This window comes from Spermophilus citellus, assembly GCF_964194105.1.
Source record: "Spermophilus citellus genome assembly, chromosome: 2".
NCBI lineage: Eukaryota > Metazoa > Chordata > Mammalia > Rodentia > Sciuridae > Spermophilus > Spermophilus citellus.
In genome coordinates this window covers 155,882,283-155,907,059 of record NC_138183.1, presented here as the reverse complement: position 1 = coordinate 155,907,059, position 24,777 = coordinate 155,882,283, and the positions used below count along the sequence as shown (strand labels likewise).

Genomic DNA, 24,777 nt, shown 5'->3' with positions numbered 1-24,777 from the left:
TGTGGACAAAGTCTGTTTTAAACCTCATTTTAAATCTGTTGCTAATTAGAAGTGAATTTGATCTTTTCTATTGATTTTATATCCAGAAAATTTGCTAAATTCTTGTATTAATTCTGGTCATTTGTGATTATATTCAATTTTTCATGTTATTATATTTTAATAACAACAAATTTGTCTTTTTTCTTTCCAATCCTTATATTTTTATTTATTTTCCACATTGTAGAATTGGTGGCCATTAGCATTTTTGTCTCTTTCCTCAAGTGAAAGAGAAAGGTTATCAATGTGCTATTATTAAGTATGGCGTGAATGAGGGTTTTGTAGATAATCTATCAGGTTAAGGAAGTTTTCTTATATTCCCAGTTTGGCAAGAGTTGTTTTTATTGCAATGGGTATTGAATTTGAGCTTTCTCTGCCTTCTTTGTTCTCATTTAATATGTAAACGTGATTGTCAGCATTGATTGATTTCTAATGTTAGATCATCTTATGTTCCTGGGATAAAACACCTTTATTGTAGTGTCGCTGCTAAAAGAATAGGCTCTTGAGATAGATCTGGTCTAAAACAGGACTAAACTGTGCAGCTGTCTAGGAGGTGCCCTGTGCAAGTTATTTAACTATCTCTGTTTCCTCATAGACTGAAATGGAGATCATAGTCCCTAACCAGTAGAACTATTGTAAAGTTGAGTCCCAAATGCTTAAGCCAGTGCCTGGAATACAGTAAGCACCATAAGAATTTTCAGTTTTATTGACTAGAGAATAATTTGCTTGGAATTTTTGTATGAGTGATTTTGGAGTGAAATTTTGTTGTTGTTGTTGTTGTCATCAATGAACCTTTATTTTTTTATTTATATGTGGTACTGAGAATTGAATGCGCTGGTTAAAGAATATGTTGTTTCATTCCTTTGAAATTTGTTGAGGCTTGTTTCATGGGCAAGCATGAATTGATTTATTAATGACCTACGAACTCTTGGGATAGATGTGTAGGTGTCTTTTTTAGTCTGTTATGGCCTCAATAACAATAACAAAGTACCATAAACTGGGTAGCTTATAAACAAGAGAAATTTCCCAAAGTTCTGAGGCTGGTGAGTTCAAGATCAAGGAAGGCACTGGTGTGTTCAGTGTCTGGTGAGGGTTTGTTCTCTGGTTCACAGATATTTCTGTATTCTCACATTGTGGAGGGCTCAAATAAGCTCCCTTGGGTCTATTTGATAAGGATGTTGATTTCATCATGGGGCCTCTGCCCTTGTGATCTAATCACTCTACAAAGAGTCCTCACCTCCTAATACTATCACACTGGAGGTTAGGACTTCAACATATGGATTTTAAGGGGATTCAAACCCTCAGACCACAGCCACAGTTGTAAAGGTCAAGTTGATTAATCCTGTTTTTAGGTGCCACATACTGTTACTAATCTTTTTGTCTATTTTTTTAAAACTCTCCTTCATTACCTTCCTATTTTATGTTTTGTGGTTATCCTGACAGATCTGTTTCTTTTTCCTTCCCTTCTTGCTGTCTTCTGAATTGGTATTATTGTGTGATTGCATTTCTCTTTTACTCATTTGGAAGTGAATACAGTTCAGCTAGACTACTTTTGTGCTGTATAAAATTGGAGCATAAATATGTTACTTTGGATCTCACAAATCACCAACAAGAGAATGGAGAAGCAGGACAGATGGAAGGTTTGTGATGCAAGAAGGAGTAATATGTTCTTACAACAGTTCTACAAAGAGCTACATTTAGAAGTCCAGAGAATCTTAAGCTAGATAGGCAAAAATGCAATCCCACTTCTAGACATTTTCCTGGTAAAACCACAATACCAAAGATCATGAAAAGATGTCTAACATATCCAGAGAAAAAAGACAGATCACCTTCCGCAGTGGCAGTTGCACTGAGAGTCCAATATGTCGGTGATTCTAACAGACATAAAACACAATGTCATATATGGTTAAAAATAAGCAAGACAGAGTTAAATTACATAATAACAATAGCTTATAAGTTTTGGGGTGGTGTCCTTGACATAGAGTTAAAGTGTTTAGATCCCTGTATTGTACAGAGAGTGCCAAGGTATTATCTTTAGACTTGGGTAAGTTAAGTATATATGCTGTACTTCTAAGCCAACGATGTTGTACAACCCATGTTCCTTAGCACTCCTGCTTGTGCACATCAATATTTTTCTACCATAAGCACCTGAGACACATTGCGTCCATCTGAAAGATGTCATTTAGAATTTTCCTTTAGAGAGCCTATAAGAGTTTAGCTTTTGATTTTTATCATAATACCTTTATTTTGCCCCAACTATTGAAAGACGTTATGGTTATAGAATTCTGAGCTGTTACTTTGTTTTAGCCCCATGGTCATATTCTTTTCTTGTCTTGTCCAGTAAAGTCTGCTCTCAGTGCAACTGCTACTGCTGAAGGTAATCTGTCTTTTTTCTCTGGATATTTTAGACTTCTTCTCATGATCTTTGGTATTGTGGTTTTACCAGTAAAATGTTTAGAAAGGGGATTGAATTTTTGCCTATCTAGCTTAAGATTCACTGGACTTCTAAATGTAGCCCTTTGTAGAACTATTATAAGAACTGAATAGTTTCATGCATAAAGTACATAGAATGGTGCCTACACAAAATGAGTTCAGAATATTGCTTCTTATTGATTTTATGTATTTCTAGCTCCACCAGTTATTAATTCATTGCTTCATGGCTCCAGTGCACCCTTCTGTATTTTTTTTTTTTTTGTGATGGGAGGGCTGGGATATGAAAATACAATTCACTTGTGCCTGTTACCTCTGTGTTAGGACCACCAATGGCAGCTTCTGAAGGGACACATAGGCTAAGAAGAGGAAGAAACTTGCTATTTCCTGGTCCCCCTTCCCCAAGTCTGGTTGTGGGCTTCTGATTTAGAGGATAGTCTCTAGTAATGGTTGTCTGTACCAAGCTAATGTTTGGTCCCTGCAGTGGCATTTCCTGAGTTTTTCAGGTGACCAGGATTCCTGCAGAACCCATATTTTCTCCCCAGAGCTCCGACTCTCAGGTTTGTGAAGCCATCTTCTCAGTTTTCCTCTGGTTCTCTAGTTTTGCTGGCCCCAGTGACTTTCTACATTTGCCCTGTCACACTTAGAGTCCTCCTTTGCCCTCTTAGAAGTTAACCACTTCTTAATTAATAATTCTTTGTGTTAAATTTTAAACTAATACTTTCCAGCTCAAATTAGTGATATGGTTTCTCTCTCCTGACCGGGCTCTACCTAACACAATATTGTTTATCAGATCTGGAAAATTCTTTGTCTTTATCTTTTCAAATATTACTCTGATCTGTTCTCTCTCTCGTTTCCTTCAGGAAATCTGATTTGAGGTATGTTGGGCAGGATTCGTGATTGATGTTAAGTTCAGGTGCAGATGCCTCCATGTAGACTGGCCAGAATGGAGTCAAGTGCAGTGGACAAGCAAAAGAAGGAGCCAGTTTGCAGATAATAGAGGCTCCTAATCCTCCAAAGAGAGGGAAAAAAATAGAAAGATAAGCTGCCTAAGGATGTTTTGATTTACAAGGCCAAATTAGGTACCCTATAATTAGTTTCCATTATATTCTATTATTAATAATTCTCTTTTAAAAATATTCTTTTAAATATTTATTTTATTTTTTCTTTTTAGATATACTTGATAGTAGAGTGTATTTTGACATATTATACATAATTCTCTTTTTACTTGAGATTCTTTGAGTGTCTGTGCCTTGTAACCAAAGGGCTCTTGCTAAATCATCACCCAGGGAATCCTGGACACTCTCTGAAATTTCATTGGGTACAATGTGACAACCACCATCCAGTCAACCAGTGTTTTGAACATCTACTAGGTGGTCCATGATTTAGAGTAGTGGGTATAAAGAGAACTGAGTCAGAGTCCTTGATTTAAGGGAGCTGGTGATTGAGTTTATCATATAAGTAAAATTAGTTTGGGAAGAAAAATTGACAGATAAAACCTGGAGCAAATGTGACAGCATAAAACCAAGTGCTTGGCTGAAAGGAATGAATCCTAAGGGCAGCATGTGTTCAGAAATGGGCATGTGAGGAATTCTTAAAGGAAGTAGAGGCTTAAAGTTCACTTTGAAAGAACTGTCAGGATTTGGATTACCTGAAAGGAGTAGGGAGGCTGAGCCATGACCGGGGAAGGGGTGGAGGACTGGGAGCCACAGGGTGGCCTGGACTTTACAGAAAGCTTTGTCCGGGATTTTTTTTTCCCCTTTATCTTTCTTTCCTTTTTCTTTTTTTTTTTTTTTTTTTTTGTGTGTGTGTGTGTATGTTGCTGGGGATTGAACCCATGGCCTTGTGCATGTGAGGCAAGCACTCTACCAATTGAGCTATATCCCCAGCCCCTTGTTCGGGTTTTAAAGATTATTTTTTTTTCAGATTTCATCTGAGATTCCTCCTTAGCCAACATTCCTTAGCCCTGAACACATTTTCTATTCTCATTTCCCTCTTTTCCTTCTTTCATATGCTTAAATTTAAACCATCTTTTGTGTTTCTCTTTCCTGGGGGATTGCCACAAGAATGAGGATGATGGAGTTGCACGTCTCTCTGAATGTTGGGGTTCTTCTGTGAGTTAAATGATTTCCCCGGTGAGCTGGGTCATTCCGGGTCTGCAGTCTTTGGTGACTGACCTTCACCCCTGGCAGAGCATTGCATACAGCTCAGGCCTTCCCTTTGCCACTCCCTCTTTCTCCTAGATTCCCTTCTCCAGGAATTTCATCACTTCCCAGAATAGCCAGAACATCTGTGGTCTATTTCTCTGTTAGTGTTTAACCAAACATCTGTCTTTATGGGGTGGGCTGAACTGGTAGAAGGAAGACCAAGAGCCCAGCCTCAGAAAGACAACTCCTGCAGGGTGACTCCCTGGCTTCTGCAGGACAGGGAGGGGGCATTGGGCTGGTGGCACAGAGTGAGACACGATGGAATCTGGCTTCACCTCCAAGGATGAGTACCTAAGGTATTTTAACCCTCGCGATTACCTAGAAAAATACTACAATTTTGGGTCCAAGCCTTCTGCAGAAAATCAGATTCTTAAGCATCTTCTGAAAAATCTCTTCAAGATATTCTGCCTAGGTAAGTTTGTCTGTTGCCTCTGTATCTTCTGTCTAAACATGAGTGATATGGTCAGGGCATGACTGGATTTGTGTCTAGCTGTTATTATTTTGACAACCTTTTTTGGCATCACACATTTATTTAACTAGGATAAAAGCTAATGTTGACTGAGACATTTTGCAGTTTACAAAGTGCTTTTGTATCCATTATCTCATTCGGTCATGCAAAAGGGAAATCTCAGAACCTGAGTGCTATCCTTGAGTCCACACTGATTTGCTAGGTGACTAGAGGGAGCCATTTAAACTCAATGGGCCACTTAAGAAATTGAGACTATAAGTTCAAGGCCACTCTGGGCAACATGTTAAGATCCTGTCTAAAAAAAGAAAGAAAGAAGGAGTCCAATACTTATTTGGTTCTTCACTGAAAGGAATGTTGCCAATATGCATGAAGTAAAGACCTTTCAACGTATTAACATAACATGTTAATATGTTAACAAGTTCTCAACCTATTCAGAACTAGGTAGTTTTCAGGGCCAGGGGACATTATATAAACTTAATTTTTAAACAAAAAATAAACTTTCTTCAAAAGCATTCCTTAATAGTTTCTACGTTCTCTACGTCTTTCAGGATCAGGGAATCTGTACACCAGATGTATATCTTTTTTCTTTCTTATAGACCTTAAAACAGTCCAATAAAACATGTCTCTACCCTGAATTGGGGAGTGGAAAATGAAAAGATGCTTTACAAAAGGACTGTGATGGAAGTATGAATAGTGTGGTGGTCTATCTTTGAGGATAGGCAGCATAATCCCACTAAAGATACTACCAATATGGCTGTCTGCTATAGTATGATTCCTGACACACACCCCCCACTTCCTCATTCAAACCAGGTGGTGTGAAGGGAGACCTCCTGATAGACATTGGCTCTGGGCCCACCATCTACCAGCTCCTCTCTGCCTGTGAGTCCTTCAAGGAGATCATTGCCACTGACTACACAGACCAGAACCTGCAGGAGCTGGAGAAGTGGCTAAGGAAGGAGCCAGGAGCCTTCGACTGGTCTCCTGTGGTGACCTACGTGTGTGACCTCGAAGGCAACAGGTAGAGCAACTGGTGTCTACTTCTCAACTTTCTGAGGGTATCTTAGTGACACTTGGATGTGAACTAAGGATTGTCCTTAGAATTCAAGAATTCAAGTCAAAAACAGAGAGATGAGAGAGAGATGGGGGGAGGGGTGTATCTGAATGGAGAATGAGCTAATGAGAGAAAAAGTTGAAATGTAGTTGTGTGTGTGTGTGTGTGTGTGTGAAATTGTGGGTTTGTGTGTGTGTGTGTGCACCAGGAAAGCAGAAAACACAGGGAAAGAGCTGAACAGTTGAATACTGAGCCAAGAAGAAGAGACACACAAGCTTTCCAGACCTGTGGGGGTCCGGGGCAGTGTGTGGTTCAGTTACCATGGACCCAAGTTTTAGGACAGCATCAAGTAAGGGCAAACCAGCTCCTCACCAGCAGCCTTCAGGTGCCAGGGCTTGCCCCGCCCTCTCAAAAGTGCCATTTTCTTGCTAGGCATCCAAGCAAAGGTCTTGGTTGTGAGTGTGCCTAATGCTGGCACCACCGAAACAGCCAAAAGCTGACTAGGTCTTCTTTAAAAAAAAAAAAAAAAACTCATATATAAGCAACATAACAGGAATTATGGGAAGAGAATTCATTATTCATCATTCATAAAGTTAGGGTTTATATACTCATAGATAATGAGTTAAAATCTTCACTACCACATCTACAAGTAAATTTATGCAAATGAATCTTGTTTAATTCACTAATTTCTTCCCACAAGGAAAAATAGAACCACTGGAAAATGTTACCTGGTCTGCATTTCGCTTGTTTTTTTTCTTGCTTTGATGTGCCTCCATCTCTTCCTAGTTGTGCTACAGTGACTGTTCTTCTGCCCAGCTGACCATTAGCTCCTGGGCCATCCTGTCATTGCTGTAGGCTTATGGCCAAGACTCCTCAGGCTCCTGTAAAAACTGTAAATAAAGAAGAGGCAAAGAAATAAAAAAGAAAAGGGAGAAAAGGAAAGTAGTTCTCCTCCTTGGATCCAGCTAACCCTATGTGCCACTTCTTATGTGCTCAATTATATTTTCCTTCTTCTTTTCTTTTAATGCTCCTGTAGTTTTTTTGTTTTTCATATCTTCTCCTCCCCAATTATCTATGACTTAATTTTAACATGACTTTCCCCATCTCTTCCACAGACCCAAAGTTCACTTTTTCCTGTATTTTTCTTCTTCTTTACATGCTACACATATTGTGTAGTCTTTCCTTTTCTTTTTCACTTACAATGAGAATATATATATGTATATAATTATTAAATTTAATTTTAACTAATACAGAAAAACATAAAAACTCTATGTATTAATGGGGTAGCTTAGAATGTTTTGATCATTGTGTAATGTTTCAATCAGATTAAGCATATCTATCTCCTAGGATATTCACTACTTCTTTATGATGAAAGCATTCAAAATCCTTTCTTTTGGCTTCTGAAATATATAAAGCAGTTGTTATCTCTAGTCATGCTACCCAGGAATGAGATTATAAACCCAGCCATGGAATTGCTGGAATATATGGTAGTTCTATGTTTAATTTGCTGAGGAATCGTCACCCCATTTCCCATGATGACTGTCCTAATTTACAGTCCCACAAACAGTGTACCAGTGTCCCCTTTTTATTTGCCAGCACTGTTGTCTTCTGTGTTTCTGGTAAGAGCATTCTTACTGGAGTGAGCATTCTTACTCATTGATTTATATTTCCCTGATGACTATTGATATTGAGCATTTTTCACACATCTGCAGGCCATTCCTACATCTTCTTTTCACAAATGTCTGTTGCCCATTTTTAAATTGGTTTATTTGTGTCTTTTGTTGTCATTGTTTTTCTTTTGAGTTTTTGAGCTCCTTGTATATTCTGGATGTTAACCTCTTATCAGTTATATAGTTTGTAACTATTTCCTCCCCTTCTGTCGGTTTTCTCTTTACTCTGATGATTGTTTTTCTTTGCTGTATAGATAAGTTTTAGTTTGAGGTCATCCCATGTGTATATTTTTGCTTTTTCTTCCTGTGTTTGGGGGATCTTGTCCAAGAAATCCTTTCCCATTCCGATGTCCTAAAGCATTTCCCTTATGTTTTCTTCTAGTAGTTTCATAGTTGTTGTGCTAATTGTAACCGGAGAGAGTTAGGGGTCTAGTTTCACACTTCTGCATGTGACTACCCAACTTTCACAGCACCATTTATTAAAAAGATGGTCCTGGGGCTGGGATTGTGGCTCAGCGGTAGAGCACTCGCCTAGCATGGGCGGGACCCAGGTTCCATCCTTAGCACCACATAAAAATAAAGGCATTGTGTTGTGTCCATCTACACCTAAAAAATAAATATTAAAAAGATGGTCCTTTCTCTAGTGTATATTATTATTAGTAGCTTTGTTGAAAGTCAATTAACTGTAACTATAGATACAAGGATTTTGTTTGGGGCTCACTATTCTATTCCATAGGTCTATGTGTCCATTTTTGAGACAACACTATGATTTTTTGATGACCCAAATTTTGTAGTATATTTTGAAGTGAGGTATAATGCTTCTGGTTTGGTCTTTTTTGCTTACGGTTACTTTGAGTTGGGGATGTAGCTTCATGGTAGAGAGCGTGTTTAACATGAATAAGGTCCTGGATTCAGTCCCCAGTAACACCAAAACAGACAAACAAGATTACTTTTGGCTATTAGGGTAAGGAGTGCTTTTTTGTTAGTTTGTAGTTTCATATAAATTTTAGGATTGCTTTTTCTAGTTCTTTGAAGAATGTCATTGATATTTTGATAGGAATCTCATTGATACTATAGATTGATTTGGGCACTATGGATATTTTAACAATTTGATTCTTCCAGTCTATGAATAATAATCTCTTTCCAATTTTTGTCCTCTTTAATTCCTTTCATCAGTGTTTTATAGTTTCCATTATGAGATCTTTCACCTCTTTGGTTCAGTTTACTCCTAAGCATTTTATTTATTTATCTTTTTTTTTTTTTTTTTTTTTTTAGTTTTGGCTATTGTAAACTGGATTGCTTTCTTGATTTCTATTTCAGGTGATTCACTATTGAGGTATAGTGAATCATAAAGCAGTTTTGACTTTCAGGCAAAACAATCTCCCTCAAGAAACAGGTGTTGATACTTTTTGGATCTAGCTAAGGGAATTAGGATTAACTAGTTAATTCATTCAACAAACCTGTGTCGAACAACTATGACATGCCACATAATACCAGCTCCTAGGTCAGAACACTGAACAAAACAGAGGAAGGCCCATCCCTCCTAGAACTCACATCAGGAAAGTCAGGCAAAGGCCAGATCATTTAGGACCTTCTGGTCCAAGTTAAAAGATTATGGGCTTCACGTGCAATGAGAGGTGTTTGGAATGTATAACCAGAGAACGATGACATTTACAAGATCTCTCTGGTTGCTGTGTGGAGAACGGATTGAAAGGATTTAGAAGGAAACAAGAGATGTAGAAAAGAAATAATTTAAATCCAGGTGAGAAATGATGGTGGCTTGTTCTTCGGTGATGAAGAGAGGTAGATTATTTTAAGATCAGTTTTTGAGCTAGAATGAAAAGTGATTATTAAAGATTGGGAATGAAGGCAAGGAAATGTCAAAGGTGGCTCTGTCCTTGAACTTTAACAACATGGAGAATTAAGGTAATATTACTGAATCCTAGGGATCAATATAAACTCTTGCAAATTTAAAACACTCATAAAGAATATGCCTGCTCAGTTCAATCCAGTTCTCTAGAATTGCACTTATATTTGATTCCCATCTATTAGTCAACTTTGGTTTATTCCTAAAAGCCAGCTTCCCATCTAAAACCAAAGTGTGCTTCTGTTTCTTCGGTTTTTCCTTTGTTCTAATGGGCTGCAGACTTCCTACAGGTTCCTTCTTCTCAAGGTTATTAGTATTCTAAACTAAATAGTACTTTACTTACATATTGTTCATACATTGTCTTATTGGTAGTTAATGTGGATTGTCAAATGTCAGTTATTGAGGTAACTCATTGGTGGCACAATGCTTTTTAAAATGAATAAAATCAATGTTTTATTTTATTTTTCCAATTAACATTTTTACTACCACCCAGAGTTGTTTAAATTCTACTGGGCTTCGGATACAAAAACACATCAAAAAAATTGTGCACCATGATCAAGTAGGATTCATCCCTGGGATGCAAGGATGGTTCAATACACGGAAATCAATAAATGTTATTCACCACATCAATAGACTTAAAGATAAGAACCATATGATCATCTCGATAGACGCAGAAAAAGAATTCAACAAAGTACAGCATCCCTTTATGTTCAAAACATTAGAAAAACTAGGGATAACAGGAACTTACCTCAACATTGTAAAAGCTATCTATGCTAAGCCTCAGGCTAGCATCATCCTAAACGGAGAAAAACTGAAGGCATTCCCTCTAAAATCTGGAACAAGACAGGGATGCCCTCTATCACCACTTCTATTCAATATAGTTCTCAAAACACTGGCCAGAGCAATTAGACAGACGAGAGACATTAAAGGTATAAAAATAGTAAAAGAAGAACTTAAATTATCACTACTTGCAGATGACATGATTCTATACTTAGAAGACCCAAAGGGTCTACAAAGAAACTACTAGAACTAATAAATGAATTCAGCAAAGTGGCAGGATATAAAATCAACACGCATAAATCAAAGGCATTTCTGTATATCAGCGACAAAACTTCTGAAACGGAAATGAGGGAAAACACCCCATTCACAATATCCTCAAAAAAAATAAAATACTTGGGAATCAACCTAACAAAAGAGGTGAAAGATTTATACAATGAAAACTACAGAACCCTAAAGAGAGAAATAGAAGAAGATCTTAGAAGATGGGGAAATATACCCTGTTCATGTTTAGGCAGAACTAACATTATCAAAATGGCGATATTACCAAAAGTTCTCTATAGGTTTAATGCAATGCCAATCAAAATCCCAATGGCATTTCTTGTAGAAATAGATAAAGCAATCATGAAATTCATATGGAAAAATAAAAGACCCAGAATAGCAAAAGCAACTCTAAGCAGGAAGTGTGAATCAGGCGGCATAGCGATACCAGATTTCAAACTATATTACAGAGCAATAGTAATAAAAACAGCATGATACTGGTACCAAAACAGGCGGGTGGACCAATGGTACAGAATAGAGGACACAGAGACTAATCCACAAAGTTACAACTATCTTATATTTGATAAAGGGGCTAAAAGCATGCAATGGAGGAAGGATAGCATCTTCAACAAATGGTGTTGGGAAAACTGGAAATCCATATGCAACAAAATGAAACTGAATCCCCTTCTCGCGCCATGCACAAAAGTTAACTCAAAATGGATCAAGGAGCTTGATATCAAATCAGAGACTCTGCATCTGATAGAAGAAAAAGTTGGCTATGATCTACATATTGTGGGGTCCGGCTCCAAATTCCTCAATAGGACACCCATAGCACAAGAGTTAATAACTAAAATGAACAAATGGGACTTACTCAAACTAAAAAGTTTTTTCTCAGCAAGAGAAACAATAAGAGAGGTAAATAGGGAGCCTACATCATGGGAACAAATTTTTACTCCTCACACTTCAGATAGAGCCCTAATATCCAGAGTATACAAAGAACTCAAAAAAGTTAACAATAAGATAACAAATAACCCAATCAACAAATGGGCCAAGGACCTAAACAGACACTTCTCAGAGGAGGACATACAATCAATCAACAAGTACATGAAAAAATGCTCACCATCTCTAGCAGTCAGAGAAATGCAAATCAAAACCACCCTAAGATACCATCTCACTCCAGTAAGATTGGCAGCCATTATGAAGTCAAACAACAACAAGTGTTGGCGAGGATGTGGGGAAAAGGGTACTCTTGTACATTGCTGATGGGACTGCAAATTGGTGCGGCCAATTTGGAAAGCAGTATGGAGATTCCTGGGAAAGCTGGGAATGGAACCACCATTTGACCCAGCTATTGCCCTTCTCGGACTATTCCCTGAAGACCTTAAAAGAGCGTACTACAGGGATACTGCCACATCGATGTTCATAGAAGCACAATTCACAATTGCTAGACTGTGGAACCAACCCAGATGCCCTTCAATAGATGAATGGATAAAAAAAATGTGGCATTTATACACAATGGAGTACTACGCAGCACTAAAAAATGACAAAATCATGGAATTTGCAGGGAAATGGATGGCACTAGAGCAGATTATGCTAAGTGAAACTAGCCAATCCCTAAAAAACAAATGCCAAATGTCTTCTTTGGTATAATGAGAGCAACTAAGAACAGAGCAGGGAGGAAGAGCAGGAGGAAAATATTAACATTAAACAGAGACACGAGGTGGGAGGGACAGGGAGAGAAAAGGGAAATTGCATGGAAATGGAAGGATACCCTCATTGTTATACAAAATTACATATAAGAGGTTATGAGGGGAATGGGAAAAAAATAAATAAATAAATAAATTCTACTGGGCTTATGTTGGTTTATGCACTTTACTAGGCATAGTTAAGTCTTGAAGTCAGGTGGCATAAATCCTCCAGCTTTGTTCTTTTTCAAGATTATTTTAGGAATTCCATTGCCATTGTATTTTGACATAAATTTTAGAGCAAATTTATAAATCTTCAGAAAAATCCTGGTGAAATTTGAAATTCCCCTGAATTTACAGATTAATTTAGGAGAATGGACATAATGAATCTTTAGTCTATGAACATGGTTTGTCTTTTCATTTGCTTATGAATTACTCTTAGAAATGTTTTATAAGTTCACATTTTGCATGTTTAAATTTTTATTTTTAAATGCTATTATTGTGTTTTACATTTTTCATTTTGTTAATTTCATATAGAAATAATTTGTATATTGGCTTCTGTCCAATGATCTTGCTGACATCACTAATTAATTTTAGGTTTTTTTGTAGATTCCATATTATTTTCTATGTACACTACTAAACTATCTGAAAATAAAAATAGATTTTCTTCTTCTATTCCAACTTTTTACCTTTTTTTTCAGGACTTATTGCGCTGGCTCGCACTTCTAATGAGATTTTAAATAAAATAATGAGAGCAGATATTTGTGCCTTATTGCTTATGTTAGAGGAAAAATGTTCAATAATTCATCACTAAATAAATAAATAAATAATTCATCACTAACGCCTAAAAGCTATAGGTTCTTCATAGATATTCTTTATCAGACCAAGCTTCTTTGTATTAGCTTCTTGGAAGTTTCTTGGAAATTTTTAAAGTTTTTAATAAAATGTTGTATTTTGTCAGGTATTTTTTTATTTTATTGAGATGAGCATGTGTTTTTTTCTTCTTCTTTTTTTTATTTTGAAAATGTGAATTACATTCAATGATTTTAAATGTTAAACCAAACTAGCATAAACCCCTTTGTCATGAAGTGTTATCCTTTTTATGTATTGGTGAACATTACTTGCTAATACTAATAATTTTTATTCTGTATTTGTGGGAGATATTGAACTATCTTTTTTTTGTAATATGCTTGACAGATATTGATATTATGATTCTGGAGTCATAAAACAAGTTGGGTGAGTTTTCTCAAAGACTTTGTGTAATATTAGTCTTCTTTTTTTCCTTCTTAAATGATTGATAAAATTCACCATGAAAGTATTTGAACCTGAAGGATTTGTGTGTGTGTATGTGTGCATGCACACTTGCACACACATGCCATATGTGTAGATCTTTTATTCAGAATATCATTTCTTTGTTGGTTGTTTGCATTTTCTATTTTTTTATATCTGCTTTGATAGATGTTCTATGTATAATACTATAATATAAGCTTTTCATCTTGGCTGTCAGCTTTATGAGCATAATTTTTTTTACATTATTCTTTTAATACCCTTTTTTATCTATAGAATCTGTAGTATTCTCTCCTCTTTGATTCTTTTTAAGACATATTGATTAATCTTACTAAAAATTAATCAATTTTGTTAATCTTTTTAAATAACCAACTTTTGGCTTTGTTGATTTTTCTCTATTTTCGTTCATTTCCTATTTTATTGGTTTATAGTCTTATTTTTCTTATTTTCTACTTCAATTGTTCTTTTGTTGTTAAAAATTATTTTTCTAGCATCCCAAAATTCTTCCTTTTAATTTTTCTCACTTCTTAAAATGCAAGGTTAAATCACTGATTTCCTGTATTTATTTCTTCAAATGGAGGCATTTAAAACTACAAATTTCCCTCAGTGCTGTTTTAGTTGCATCCTATGATTTTTGACGTATTGTATTTTTATTGCTATATGATTTGTCATATTTTCTAATATTTATTTATTTATTATTTTTTAACCATGAATTATATAAAATTGTGTTGTTTAGTTTACAAAAATTCAGTGGTTTTCTTGATATCTTATTGTCATTGGTTTCTAATTTAATTTTGTTGTAGTTAGGGACTTATATGTGGTCCAGCATATAGTCTATTTTGGTGAATATTATATCTTCTATCTACATTGAAAAGAATATACATTTTTCAGCTGTATGTATAGTTTCAATAAATATCAATTAAGTCAGGCAGAATTATAGTATTTTTCAAAATTACCTCATCCTGATTTTTTGCTTACTTGTTCTATCAATTGCAAATAGAGAATTTAACATCTCAAACTATGATTGCAAATTTATCCCTTGCTCCCTATAGTTTTGTTAACATTTGCTTTGTGCATTTTGAAACTCTGGTATCATATGCATGCATTTTTAGGATTATTATGTCTTCTTGATGAAATGATCATTTTATTATCATGGAACATCTTTTATCTCCAGTAGCACACTTTGTCTAAAAGTCTACTTTGTCTGACATTAATATGGCCATATCAACCTTCCTATGCTTGTTTGGATATACCACAATGGTGTTGTAGGCAACCTCTAAGATAGCCCCTAATAATTCTGGGCTCAAGTGTTCACACCCTTGTTTAATTTCCTAGAATATTCTTTGGAATCTGTGACTCAATTTTTACTAATCTGGTAGAATGCATTACCAAAAACAAAACAACAACAATAACAAAACCCACCACTACACACATATTACAATGGCCAAAATCCAGAGCACTGACAACACCAAATGCTGGTAAAGATGTGTAGCAACGGGATCTCCGAATCATTGCTCGTGGAAATGCAAAATGGTATAGCCACTTTGGAAGATAATTTGGTTATTCCTAACAAAACTCAACATATCCTCACTACATGATTTAGCAATTGCACTTTTTGGTATTACCCAAAGGAGTTGAAAACTTGTATCTACCCATATGTGACTATGGACATTTATAACAACTTTCTTCATAATTGTAAAAAATTAAAGGTGACCAAGATTCAGCAGGTAAAGGAATAAACAAATTGTGGTATATCCAGACAATGAACTATTATTTAGCATTAAAAAGGAATGAGCTATCAAGAATATTTGTGTCCCTCCAAAAATCCCACATTGACGTCTTCACCCCATAATGTGATGGTTTTAGGAGTTAGGGCCTTTGGGAGGTGCTCAAATCATGAGAACTAAGCCTTCATGTGTGGGGGATTAATTCCCTTATAAGAAACCCTGGAGAGCTCTCTAGTTCTCCTTCTACCCTGTGAAGATTCAAGGAGAAATCAGCCATCTGCAGTCCAGAAGAGTGTCTTCATCAGAACCTACTGTATCCGTACCTTGATCTTGGACTTCCAGCTTCCTTTATAAGTCACCCATTCTAGGGTATTTTGTTGTAAACTGATTAAGACTATGTATATTTGTATTTACCCATGTATCTGTGCTGTCTGGTGTTCATTCCTTTCTGAAGATATGGGCTTCTGTCTGACATTCTATCCCTTCATCTAAAAACAAACAAACAAAAAACTCCTTTTAGTCTTTCTTACTATTCAGCTTGGCTATAAGTAAATTCTCTCAGCTTGTCAATGTAAGGTAAGAATCAGTAATTTTTTCTTCTTCTTAATATGAGGAATTTAACAATTTTTAATACCTAATGTGCCTCTGGCATCTCTCTTCCCACTATTTATTCTTGAAATCTGAGATATTTAAAATCAAATATTGTAATTTGAAGCATTATATTTTATTTCAAGATCCATGGGGACATTTTCTTTGATTTGTAATCATATTTACAGTTATTTAGACATATTTCATGCTCATTTTATATGATTTTTTTGTAATCACTGAGTTTTAATTATAATTCATTTCTTAGTTAACTGAGTAGATATCCAAAGAATTTTTTCAGGAAGACCACATAAGTGACATATTTTCCAAGCCCATGTGGGAAGGAATTTTTGTCAAATTTATACATGAACAACATCATAAAATTGTTCAGTATTGCTTAAGTGTTGCCTTATTTTTCTGGCATTTAGTAAGAAGTTGAGAGGGGTTATTTTTATATGTCATTTTAACCTCAGAATTCTAACCCCTTAGAATTCTATACATTTAGCCTTTAAAGTGAAGATGTAGTCTTCGAAATGAAAGTAATTTCATCCTTCTCTTTACTATTGAATGTGTGATTCCAAAGAATGAAATTGACATTAACTAGAAAAAAACAAAACTATAGCTATGAGGATGTTTGGACAATATCAAAAATTATTAAATAAATAAGGAATTTACCAGAATTTGTGGATTTTCAGAGAAAGTTTGGATATATATAAATAAAGATCCCAGACATTGTTAGATAATGCAGCTCTCCAAACTCTAAATCATGTGTCAAGAAGCCTTTTAGAACTTTGTTCTCAATTTCCCTAGCCATCACAGGCTTTTCCATCTCATTCAAAAACGAACCCTTAAAATTTTACAGGATACTAAAAGCATTACTTATCTCATGCTGGAATCTTCAGCTTGGAACAATTTGCTCTTGAGACAACCTCTTTTCCAGTCTGTTAGAATGAGGAACTGTATTTTTGGCAGTGAGTTTCTGCATTCCTGTCTTTATCCTAATGCCAGATCCTGTGGCTCCAACTATTTTGAGAATGATAGTGATCCCGCTCAACTATATCTTTCTCACATCCTCAAGTACTTCTATCAACCTACAACCTATTTCCCCTAGGATTATTTCTTCTTTATCAGAAACTATTTCTTGTGCTGACGGCTGCCAAGGACAATGAGCTGTTTCCTCCTCCTGTGTCTCTGGAGTATGATGCATACATTTAGAAATCACTCATTTTTACAACTATCTGAAAGCTGTAAGACATTGGTACCAAACTCCTGCCTCACACTTTCAATTTATTAAATTAGAAAGTTCAACACTAATATACAACTACTCCAGCTTATGCCATGATCAGAAGAAAGTGAACTTTTCCCTTAAGAAATCCCAGTCTCTAGCCCCTGGAACTTGGAACACACTACTTAAATCTGTGGTCCTCAGACTGGCAACTTTGAAGTCACATTGGGAGCTTGCTAGAAACGCAGACTCTCGGGACTCACTGGCCACTACAGCATTGGAGTCTGTGTTTTCACAAGAGCTGCTGGGGACTAGATGCACATTACAGTCAAAGAAGTGTTGGTGTCTAGAGAGGAGCTTCCCACTGGTGTGCCAAGACACACAGGTGGGTGAGAGTGAGTTACAGGTGTGAACTATGAACTGCTCTCAGCCCTCAGGGCTGCCAGGTGAAACCCAGAGAGGTGTAAAGAGCAGCTTTCACTTAACCTCAGTGTACCCGACAGAGCAAAAGCCTGAGCACCTGCAGAGATGACAGCTTGAGCACCCACAGAGGTGACAGTTCTCTAACATAAATACTCTCTATGCAGAAATCTCCATATCTGCTTTAAAAAGATGTTGGTATATTGTCCCCACATACATACAATTGTGCCTGTTTTGTTCTACAAACTAGTGGACTACCTCTGTCACAAAGCATTTCTGGATTTTCATGGCTTGCAAAAGGATATTGATACTCTTTCTGAAAATCAGGATCTTGAGGGTCAGGGTGATTATTTTGGTGATGCCTGGGAGAAGTTTCTGCCTTTTATAAGGATGCTGCTCTCTTACATAGGTGTTCTGCCTGCATTACCTCTCTTGGAGAATGCACAGGGCAGGCTGAGAAACCTTCAGCTAGTCATTTCCTTCCAATTGTAGGTCCTTCTACTCGTGTGTCTCCAAGTCCCTCAATGCATTCAAAATAGAACTAAGCTGTATTCCAGATCTGCTCTATTTCTGGTATTCTTAGCTCCTTGAATGGCATAATCATACAATTAATTGGACAAGCCAGAAGCCTGAAGTCAACCTCTGTCATGTTCCACATCTAATCTAGTACTAAGTTCTGTCCGTTACACTTCCCGCATTTCTCTTGAACCAGTTTCTTTCTTCCAATATTTATCATCATCCTGGTTCTAGCTACCATCCTCTCCCTCTGAACTGGCCTCCCACTTCCACGGTTGTCCTTTCATTTGGTTTTCTCTGCTCTGCATGCCCAGTGGTTATGTCAAGGTAGAAATCTGATCATGTCACTCACTTTCTTAGCACCTCTTAATGACTCCCCATGGCTTTTAAGAGAAAAAGCAAAATTCCCAGCATAGTCTATGTTATGGTTTGGATCCAAAATGTCCCCCAAAAGTTCATGTATTAAAGGGTTGATCCCCAAAGTAGCAGTATTCAGAGTTAAGACCTTTGAATGGTGACTGGGTCATGAGGACCTCATCAATGGACTCACCCATTGATGGATTCATAATTTAATGGGCTACTGAAAGGTGATGGAAATTTTAGGAGGGGGAGCCTTGTTACAAAAAGTGGGTCACTGCGGGCTTGCTCTTGAAGGCTATATCTTGTCCCCAGCCCCTCTCTTTCCCTGTCTGTCCCTCTTCCTCTCCCTCTTCTCAGGCCACCATGAGGTGAGCAGCTTTCTCTGCCACAGTGTCCTGCCTCACCACAGGCCTGCCTGGCCACCTGCCAACTCACTTTCCTCAAAGTCCAGTCACAGCAGCATGCCTTCTCCATACGACCTTCGCACTTGCTGTTTCCTCCTACTGGAATGTCTTCCTCCCCAGTCGTCTCGGACATGCACATCCGCCATGTCTCTGCTTACCTGACCTTCTTTTTGGAGGAATTTTTCTTGATACTCTAGACCAAGCCAAGATCCCAGCATTCCTTCACAAATGCTCTGTTCCTTGCCTTCTTTGCATTTGTCAGTTTTAATTTCCATTTTGTGTGTGTGTGTGTGTGTGTGTGTGGATGATCATTGATTAATTCTCCCTAGCCCATCTGTAATTCTCCATGAGGATAGGACCTGTTTCTCATTTGTTCATCCTTAAGTTCCCTGTACCTAGCATACTTCCTGTCATATAACAGAGGCTCAAACATATTTGTAAATAAAAAGGAATGTTTGCATTTTGCCTTCCAGACTTCCTCCTGGAATGTCCACCTGACTCAGGTGTGAACTCCACCAAAGGCTTTCTAGTGATCCTTCCTTGTTCTTACAGTTCTTACACTGACATCCAAGTTCATTTGGACTTTGTGTCCTTGACAAGTTTTGATGGTTCTCCCTCAGGAGGGCCTGCAGGAAGCTCTAGGGATGGGGATTGAGTGTATTGGAAAGGCTTGCCCAGGGGATTCTACTCACTGCCTGCCTTGCTGAGACAGGGCAGAAAGAACCTCCTCCCAATCTTAGGATAATTACCTGGGATAGGGGAAGAGACTTTCACACTGTGGTCTTCTCAGGAGTCTGCTCCTTATCATTTCATTTTTTTTTTCTCTCCCTCCCCCTTCCCTCAGGCTTTTATAGATAGAATATTTACAGAGAAAATAGCTGCCTTTTTTGCATATTGGTTCATTTGAAAGAGTTGATCTTTAGAAGGAGGGAAATGGCCACACTGCTGTTAGCACTGTTAGCATTCTGTAAAACAGCATAACACTTCTCCGGTGTGTGTTTATTGCCTACCTCTTTGAGCTAAACGTGAGGCTGAGTGGTAATTGCTTGGGTCTCCAGGAGAGTCCATTTCCCTGCAGTGTACTTGCAGGCCCCAGGAGCCCTGAGGTGTAATCTGCACGCTGCTGCCTTGGCAACTGAGTTCACCAATGTTTGCTGTCCCTCCAAGGACAAGCAGGTATCTGCAACAGTGGGTGTTTCTAACAAATTCCCCTCTCAAATTGGCACATTCTCTGTGAGCTTTCAAGACTTCACAGTGTGTCTCACAGTTTGGGAACAATTTCCATCATCCTCTGACTGGCAAGTACTAGTTCTGTGGTAATTTGTGTCTTTAAAATCGTTTGATACACAATAGAGCACAGGTCCATTCTGCTTCTGACGTAATCACTTAAATACACATTCCCACATGTTCCCGACATAAAGGGTCATTTTAAACATGTCCCAAAGAACATTATGTGGTACTGCTTTAGCTTTTTCTATACATTTAAGTTATCCATGTGTGCAGATAGGTTATTTTTTTTTTCTGTTCTAGATTATTTACCTATTCAAACCTGTGTTTCTCACAAACTTCTATAATGTCGAATAATAAGTTTTTATTTTAAAGGGTTCTATCAAGTCATTCATAGTCTGTCGTTGCCGAGTGGCAGCTTTATAAGTAGTTTCCATGGCTTTAATTTCCCTAAAAGTAGAAAAAACTGTCCTATTTTGCCCAGGACTACCACAGGAACCCAGGATAGGGAATTTTCAGTGCTAAAACCAGAAAATCCAAGACAAATCAGGACAAATGGTTACCCTACCACCATTTTTATGCTTGATTAGGGAACAGGCAGACCCCAATTGAAGGTTATTCCCTATGCAGATACCAGTTTAGTGGTTGGTAGGAATTCCCTAAAACCAATACCTTGCTAAGCATCTTTCTCTTCTTTAATATAAGAAGCTATTGAGATACAACCCACATACCATGCAATCAATAGACCCATTTAAAATGTGCAACTCAATGCTTTTCAGTAGACTTAGAGCTGCACAAACCTCACCACAATCCATTTTAGAACATTTTCATAACTCCCCAGCCCTCTACCCATTAGCAGGGACTCCTACCTGCCCCTCCGGCTCAAGTTCATCTTCTAGCAAACACTAAACTAATCTGCTTTTAGTCTCTGTTGATTTTCCTTTTCTGGACATTTTTATATGAATGGAATCTTACAATTTGTGGCTTTTGGGTTGTGGCTTCTTTTATTTACTATAATATCTTTGAGGTTCATTCATGTTGTAGTATGTATCAGAAAGAACTTAATTTCATTGACAAATAATATCCTCATTATAAGCATATGCCACATTTTATTTATCTGTTTATAAGTTGTTTCCACCTTTTAGCTACTCATGGACATTCATATACAAGTTTTTGTATGGCTATGTTTTTATTTCTCTTGGGTATACACCTAGGAGTGAAATTCCAGGTCATGTGGTAACTTTGTTTAACTATTTTTGAGGAACTTCCACACTGCTGTCCAAAGTAGCTGCACCATTTTACATTTACCTCTGATTTTTTTTTATTATTATTGCCATATTAGTGGATGTGAAGTATTCGATCACAGTTTTGATTTGCACTTCTCTGATGGCCAGTGATACTGAGTATCTCTTCCTATGCTTATTGCTAAGGTTTTAAGTGGAAAATTTTAGCAAACATAAAAGATATTTACAAATACCTGGGCTGGGATCTTGGCTCAGCGGTAGAGTACTCGCCTAGCATGCACAAGGCACTTGGTTCGATCCTCAGCACCACATAAATGTAAAATAAAGATATTGTGTCCACCTAAAACTAAAAAATAAATATTAAAGAAAATACTTGCAAATAACAGATTATGTGCACTTAAGACTTTTAACTAAATATGTAAATTGATGCCCACAAATAATTTCTGCTATCTTAAATAATTCCACATGAAGGTTAATCTGCATGTTTCATTTAAGCCATTGACTGTGCCTCATGACTAGAAATAGTCCCAGTGTAAGTCTCTCTTGCTTGTCTGATGTTGGGCTGTCTTCTGCTGTTTTCATCAAGCCTTGCTGCCCAAGTGACTGTCTTCTCCCAGAGCTTGTATCAGACCATGGACTGCGTGTTACCCAAATGTAAGACTAGATGTGCTTCGGGGTGCTTTGTTGGCCAACTTCCTCAAAGGGCTCTATAATGATGATCCCTTCTACCACTGCAGCATCGGGCCTGGGCTCTTAAACACTCATTGTTTCTTCCCTTTCTCTTATCTGTCTGATTTTCTGCTATTTCTTCTCCTTTTCCGTTCCTTCTCTCCAGTTTTCTTGTATACTCTAAGCATTTATTTATTTTTGGTCATTTGTTAATTTGTCCTTCATTTCTTCCCTAAAAAAATTCAAAAAGGATCCAGGCATGATAGTTATCTTTCCTTTACTAGAACTAATACCTGAGATAAACAGCTTATAAGAATAAAAGGTTTATTTAGGCTCATGGTTTCACATGGCTTTCATGCCTGTGTTGAGGTGGCACTTCAGGGCAGCAGCACATGGTGAACAAAACCATTCATCTCATGGCCCATAAAGGAAGGGAGAAAGAGGAAGAGACCAGGGTCTCATGGTCCTCTTTGAGGGCATGTCCCCAATGACCCAAAGTCCTCCCATTAGGTCCACTTCCTAAAGGCTCCACCACATCCCAATAGCACTAAGGGGCAAGCCTTAAACACATGGGCTTTGGGGGGATATTCAGACCCACACTGTAGTACCACAGGACTCTATTCCAGCTCCTGCTCTTGTTTTCTCTTCTCCATTAATTGATTTTCTCTCAAGAAACTCCACTGATTTGACAGAAAATAACAGGATTACTGGCAAGGCTACCAAAAAAAACGATGTCTGTCAGAAAATATACTCTATCTGCAATATTTTTTGGAGACTGAGAATAGGGGGTAGTAGTTTTCTTCTCTCCAGAGGGGCTTCCCTGGGAACAGCTATAGGATGGTGATGAACAGCATCTAAAAACATCTGTGCATGACCCCACCCCGTCATCCATCAGCAGCTACTACCAAGATAACGTCTCAATATTCTAAACCCATGATTACTTCCTCAGTATGGGTCAATAGCTACTACCTTGCAGTTTGGCAGAAGGGACGAGAATAGTAGTAATAATTAATAAGTCAATAACAAAGCAGTGAGGAAGAATAATTTCAAGGGTGGGGCAGTTCATTGTAGAAGCAGACACCAGGGAATTCGTATGATTTCCACATCATAATTCACTTTATTAAGAGAGAAAGCCCAGCTCAGGGAATACGGTCACATTTAGATAACAAAATAGTCCCTCATTTCCCAATTAGGGTGGCTCTAAGGATGCTCATTCTTGTCACATTGCCATTTTCAGCCCCGACCAGAGAAATGTGGGGTCCCCATGACTAGAGCAGCAAGCGACGCTGATGCTAGTTGGTTTGTGTTTTTCAGAGTCAAGGGGCCGGAGAAGGAGGAGAAGTTGAGGCGGGCGGTCAGGCAGGTGCTGAAGTGCGACGTGACTCAGAGTCAGCCCCTGGGCGCGGTCCGCGTGGCCCCGGCCGACTGCCTGCTCAGCACGCTGTGCCTGGACGCAGCCTGCCCAGACCTCCCCACCTACTGCACGGCGCTCAGGAACCTGGGCAGCCTGCTCAAGCCCGGGGGCTTCCTGGTGGTCGTGGACGCGCTGAAGAGCAGCTACTACACGATTGGTCAGCAGAGGTTCTCCAGCCTCTCCCTGGGCCCGGAGGCAGTAGAGGCTGCCGTGAAAGAGGCTGGCTACACCATCGAGCAGTTTGAGGTGATCTCGCAAAGTTACTCCTCCACCACAGCCGACAACGAAGGACTTTTCTTCCTGGTGGGGCGGAAGGCAGACAGATCTGTATGACATCTCGAGATCTCAATTAAAGCAGTTCCTTTGACTTGCCCAGGTGACTCTGGGCCATGGTCCTAATTGCCACGGTCACTGTGTGGAGTAGAGGCTAATTAGCTGGAACCGATGGTATTTCTAAGGTAGGGCTGGAGTGGTCAGTCAGCCTAGGAGAAACTCGTTGTCCATCTACTCTGGGCTCCACCCATGTGCTGGTGCCAGGGAACTGGAAGATGAGTAACTAGTATGTGCACTCTTCCTTGCCTGTGCTTAGGAAAGGAAACCTCACTTTCCCAAACATCCAATCGTATGGCTCAAGCCCACAACCGCCTATGTAGAAGCTCTGCATCACTATTAGTTTCCTAAGGGCCCCAGATGCCTCTTTCACTTGCCTTCTCCTAGAGAGAGAGTCACACCCCAACTTTTGCTGCTGCTGGGCTGCCCTAGGCACAGGCATTCTCTGATGGACACCCCACTGACCAATATTTCTGTTCATCCTAGTGATCCTTTTTTTTTAAATCTCATTTTCAATTACAACTCCGCCACTCAACTAGCTGTTTCTCTATAGTCAAGTTCCACAGCCTTGCCGTGCCTCAGTTTTCTCATCTACAAAATGGTATTCACATAGAACTTCCTGTAGAGAGAATGAAAATGAATTGCTAAATATAAAGGACCCAGAGTAATGGTTGGCATTTGACAGACATTTGGTAAGTGTAAACTATAATCATTATTATCATAATCATCATCTTTGATACTAGTTGCCCAAAGCAGCTAGAAAAGATGTCTCAGTCTCCAAGTAGAAGAAAAGCTTCTGTTCTGGGCTGAAAGCATCTGGGCTCTTTACTAGCATTGCCTTCAAGGGGGCTGTGAAGAAATTCAGTTTCTCTACCACATGCCACCAGTTCCTTTCTGATTTAAGAAATAGCAAACA

The 24,777-nt window shown here is 38.2% G+C and overlaps 1 protein-coding gene across 1 annotated transcript; it reads left to right on the top strand.

The window, feature by feature from the left end:
• The first annotated feature begins 3,622 nt into the window (after positions 1-3,622).
• On the top strand, positions 3,623-24,298 carry NNMT (nicotinamide N-methyltransferase). Its single transcript, XM_081265878.1, has 3 exons — positions 3,623-5,085; positions 5,953-6,160; positions 23,432-24,298. Exons 1-3 carry the CDS (start codon positions 4,932-4,934, stop codon positions 23,862-23,864), a joined length of 795 nt encoding a protein of 264 aa, XP_081122004.1. The 5' UTR covers positions 3,623-4,931; the 3' UTR covers positions 23,865-24,298.
• Positions 24,299-24,777: the final 479 nt, after the last annotated feature.

Bases quoted from the DNA above. Each gene is read 5' to 3' on its own strand.
- NNMT (XM_081265878.1), top strand. From the start codon at position 4,932: ATGGAATCTGGCTTCACCTCCAAGGATGAGTACCTAAGGTATTTTAAC. The intron at 5,086-5,952 runs GTAAGTTTGTCT...CATTCAAACCAG, and splicing joins CTTCAAGATATTCTGCCTAG to GTGGTGTGAAGGGAGACCTC. The intron at 6,161-23,431 runs GTAGAGCAACTG...TGTGTTTTTCAG, and splicing joins TGTGACCTCGAAGGCAACAG to AGTCAAGGGGCCGGAGAAGG.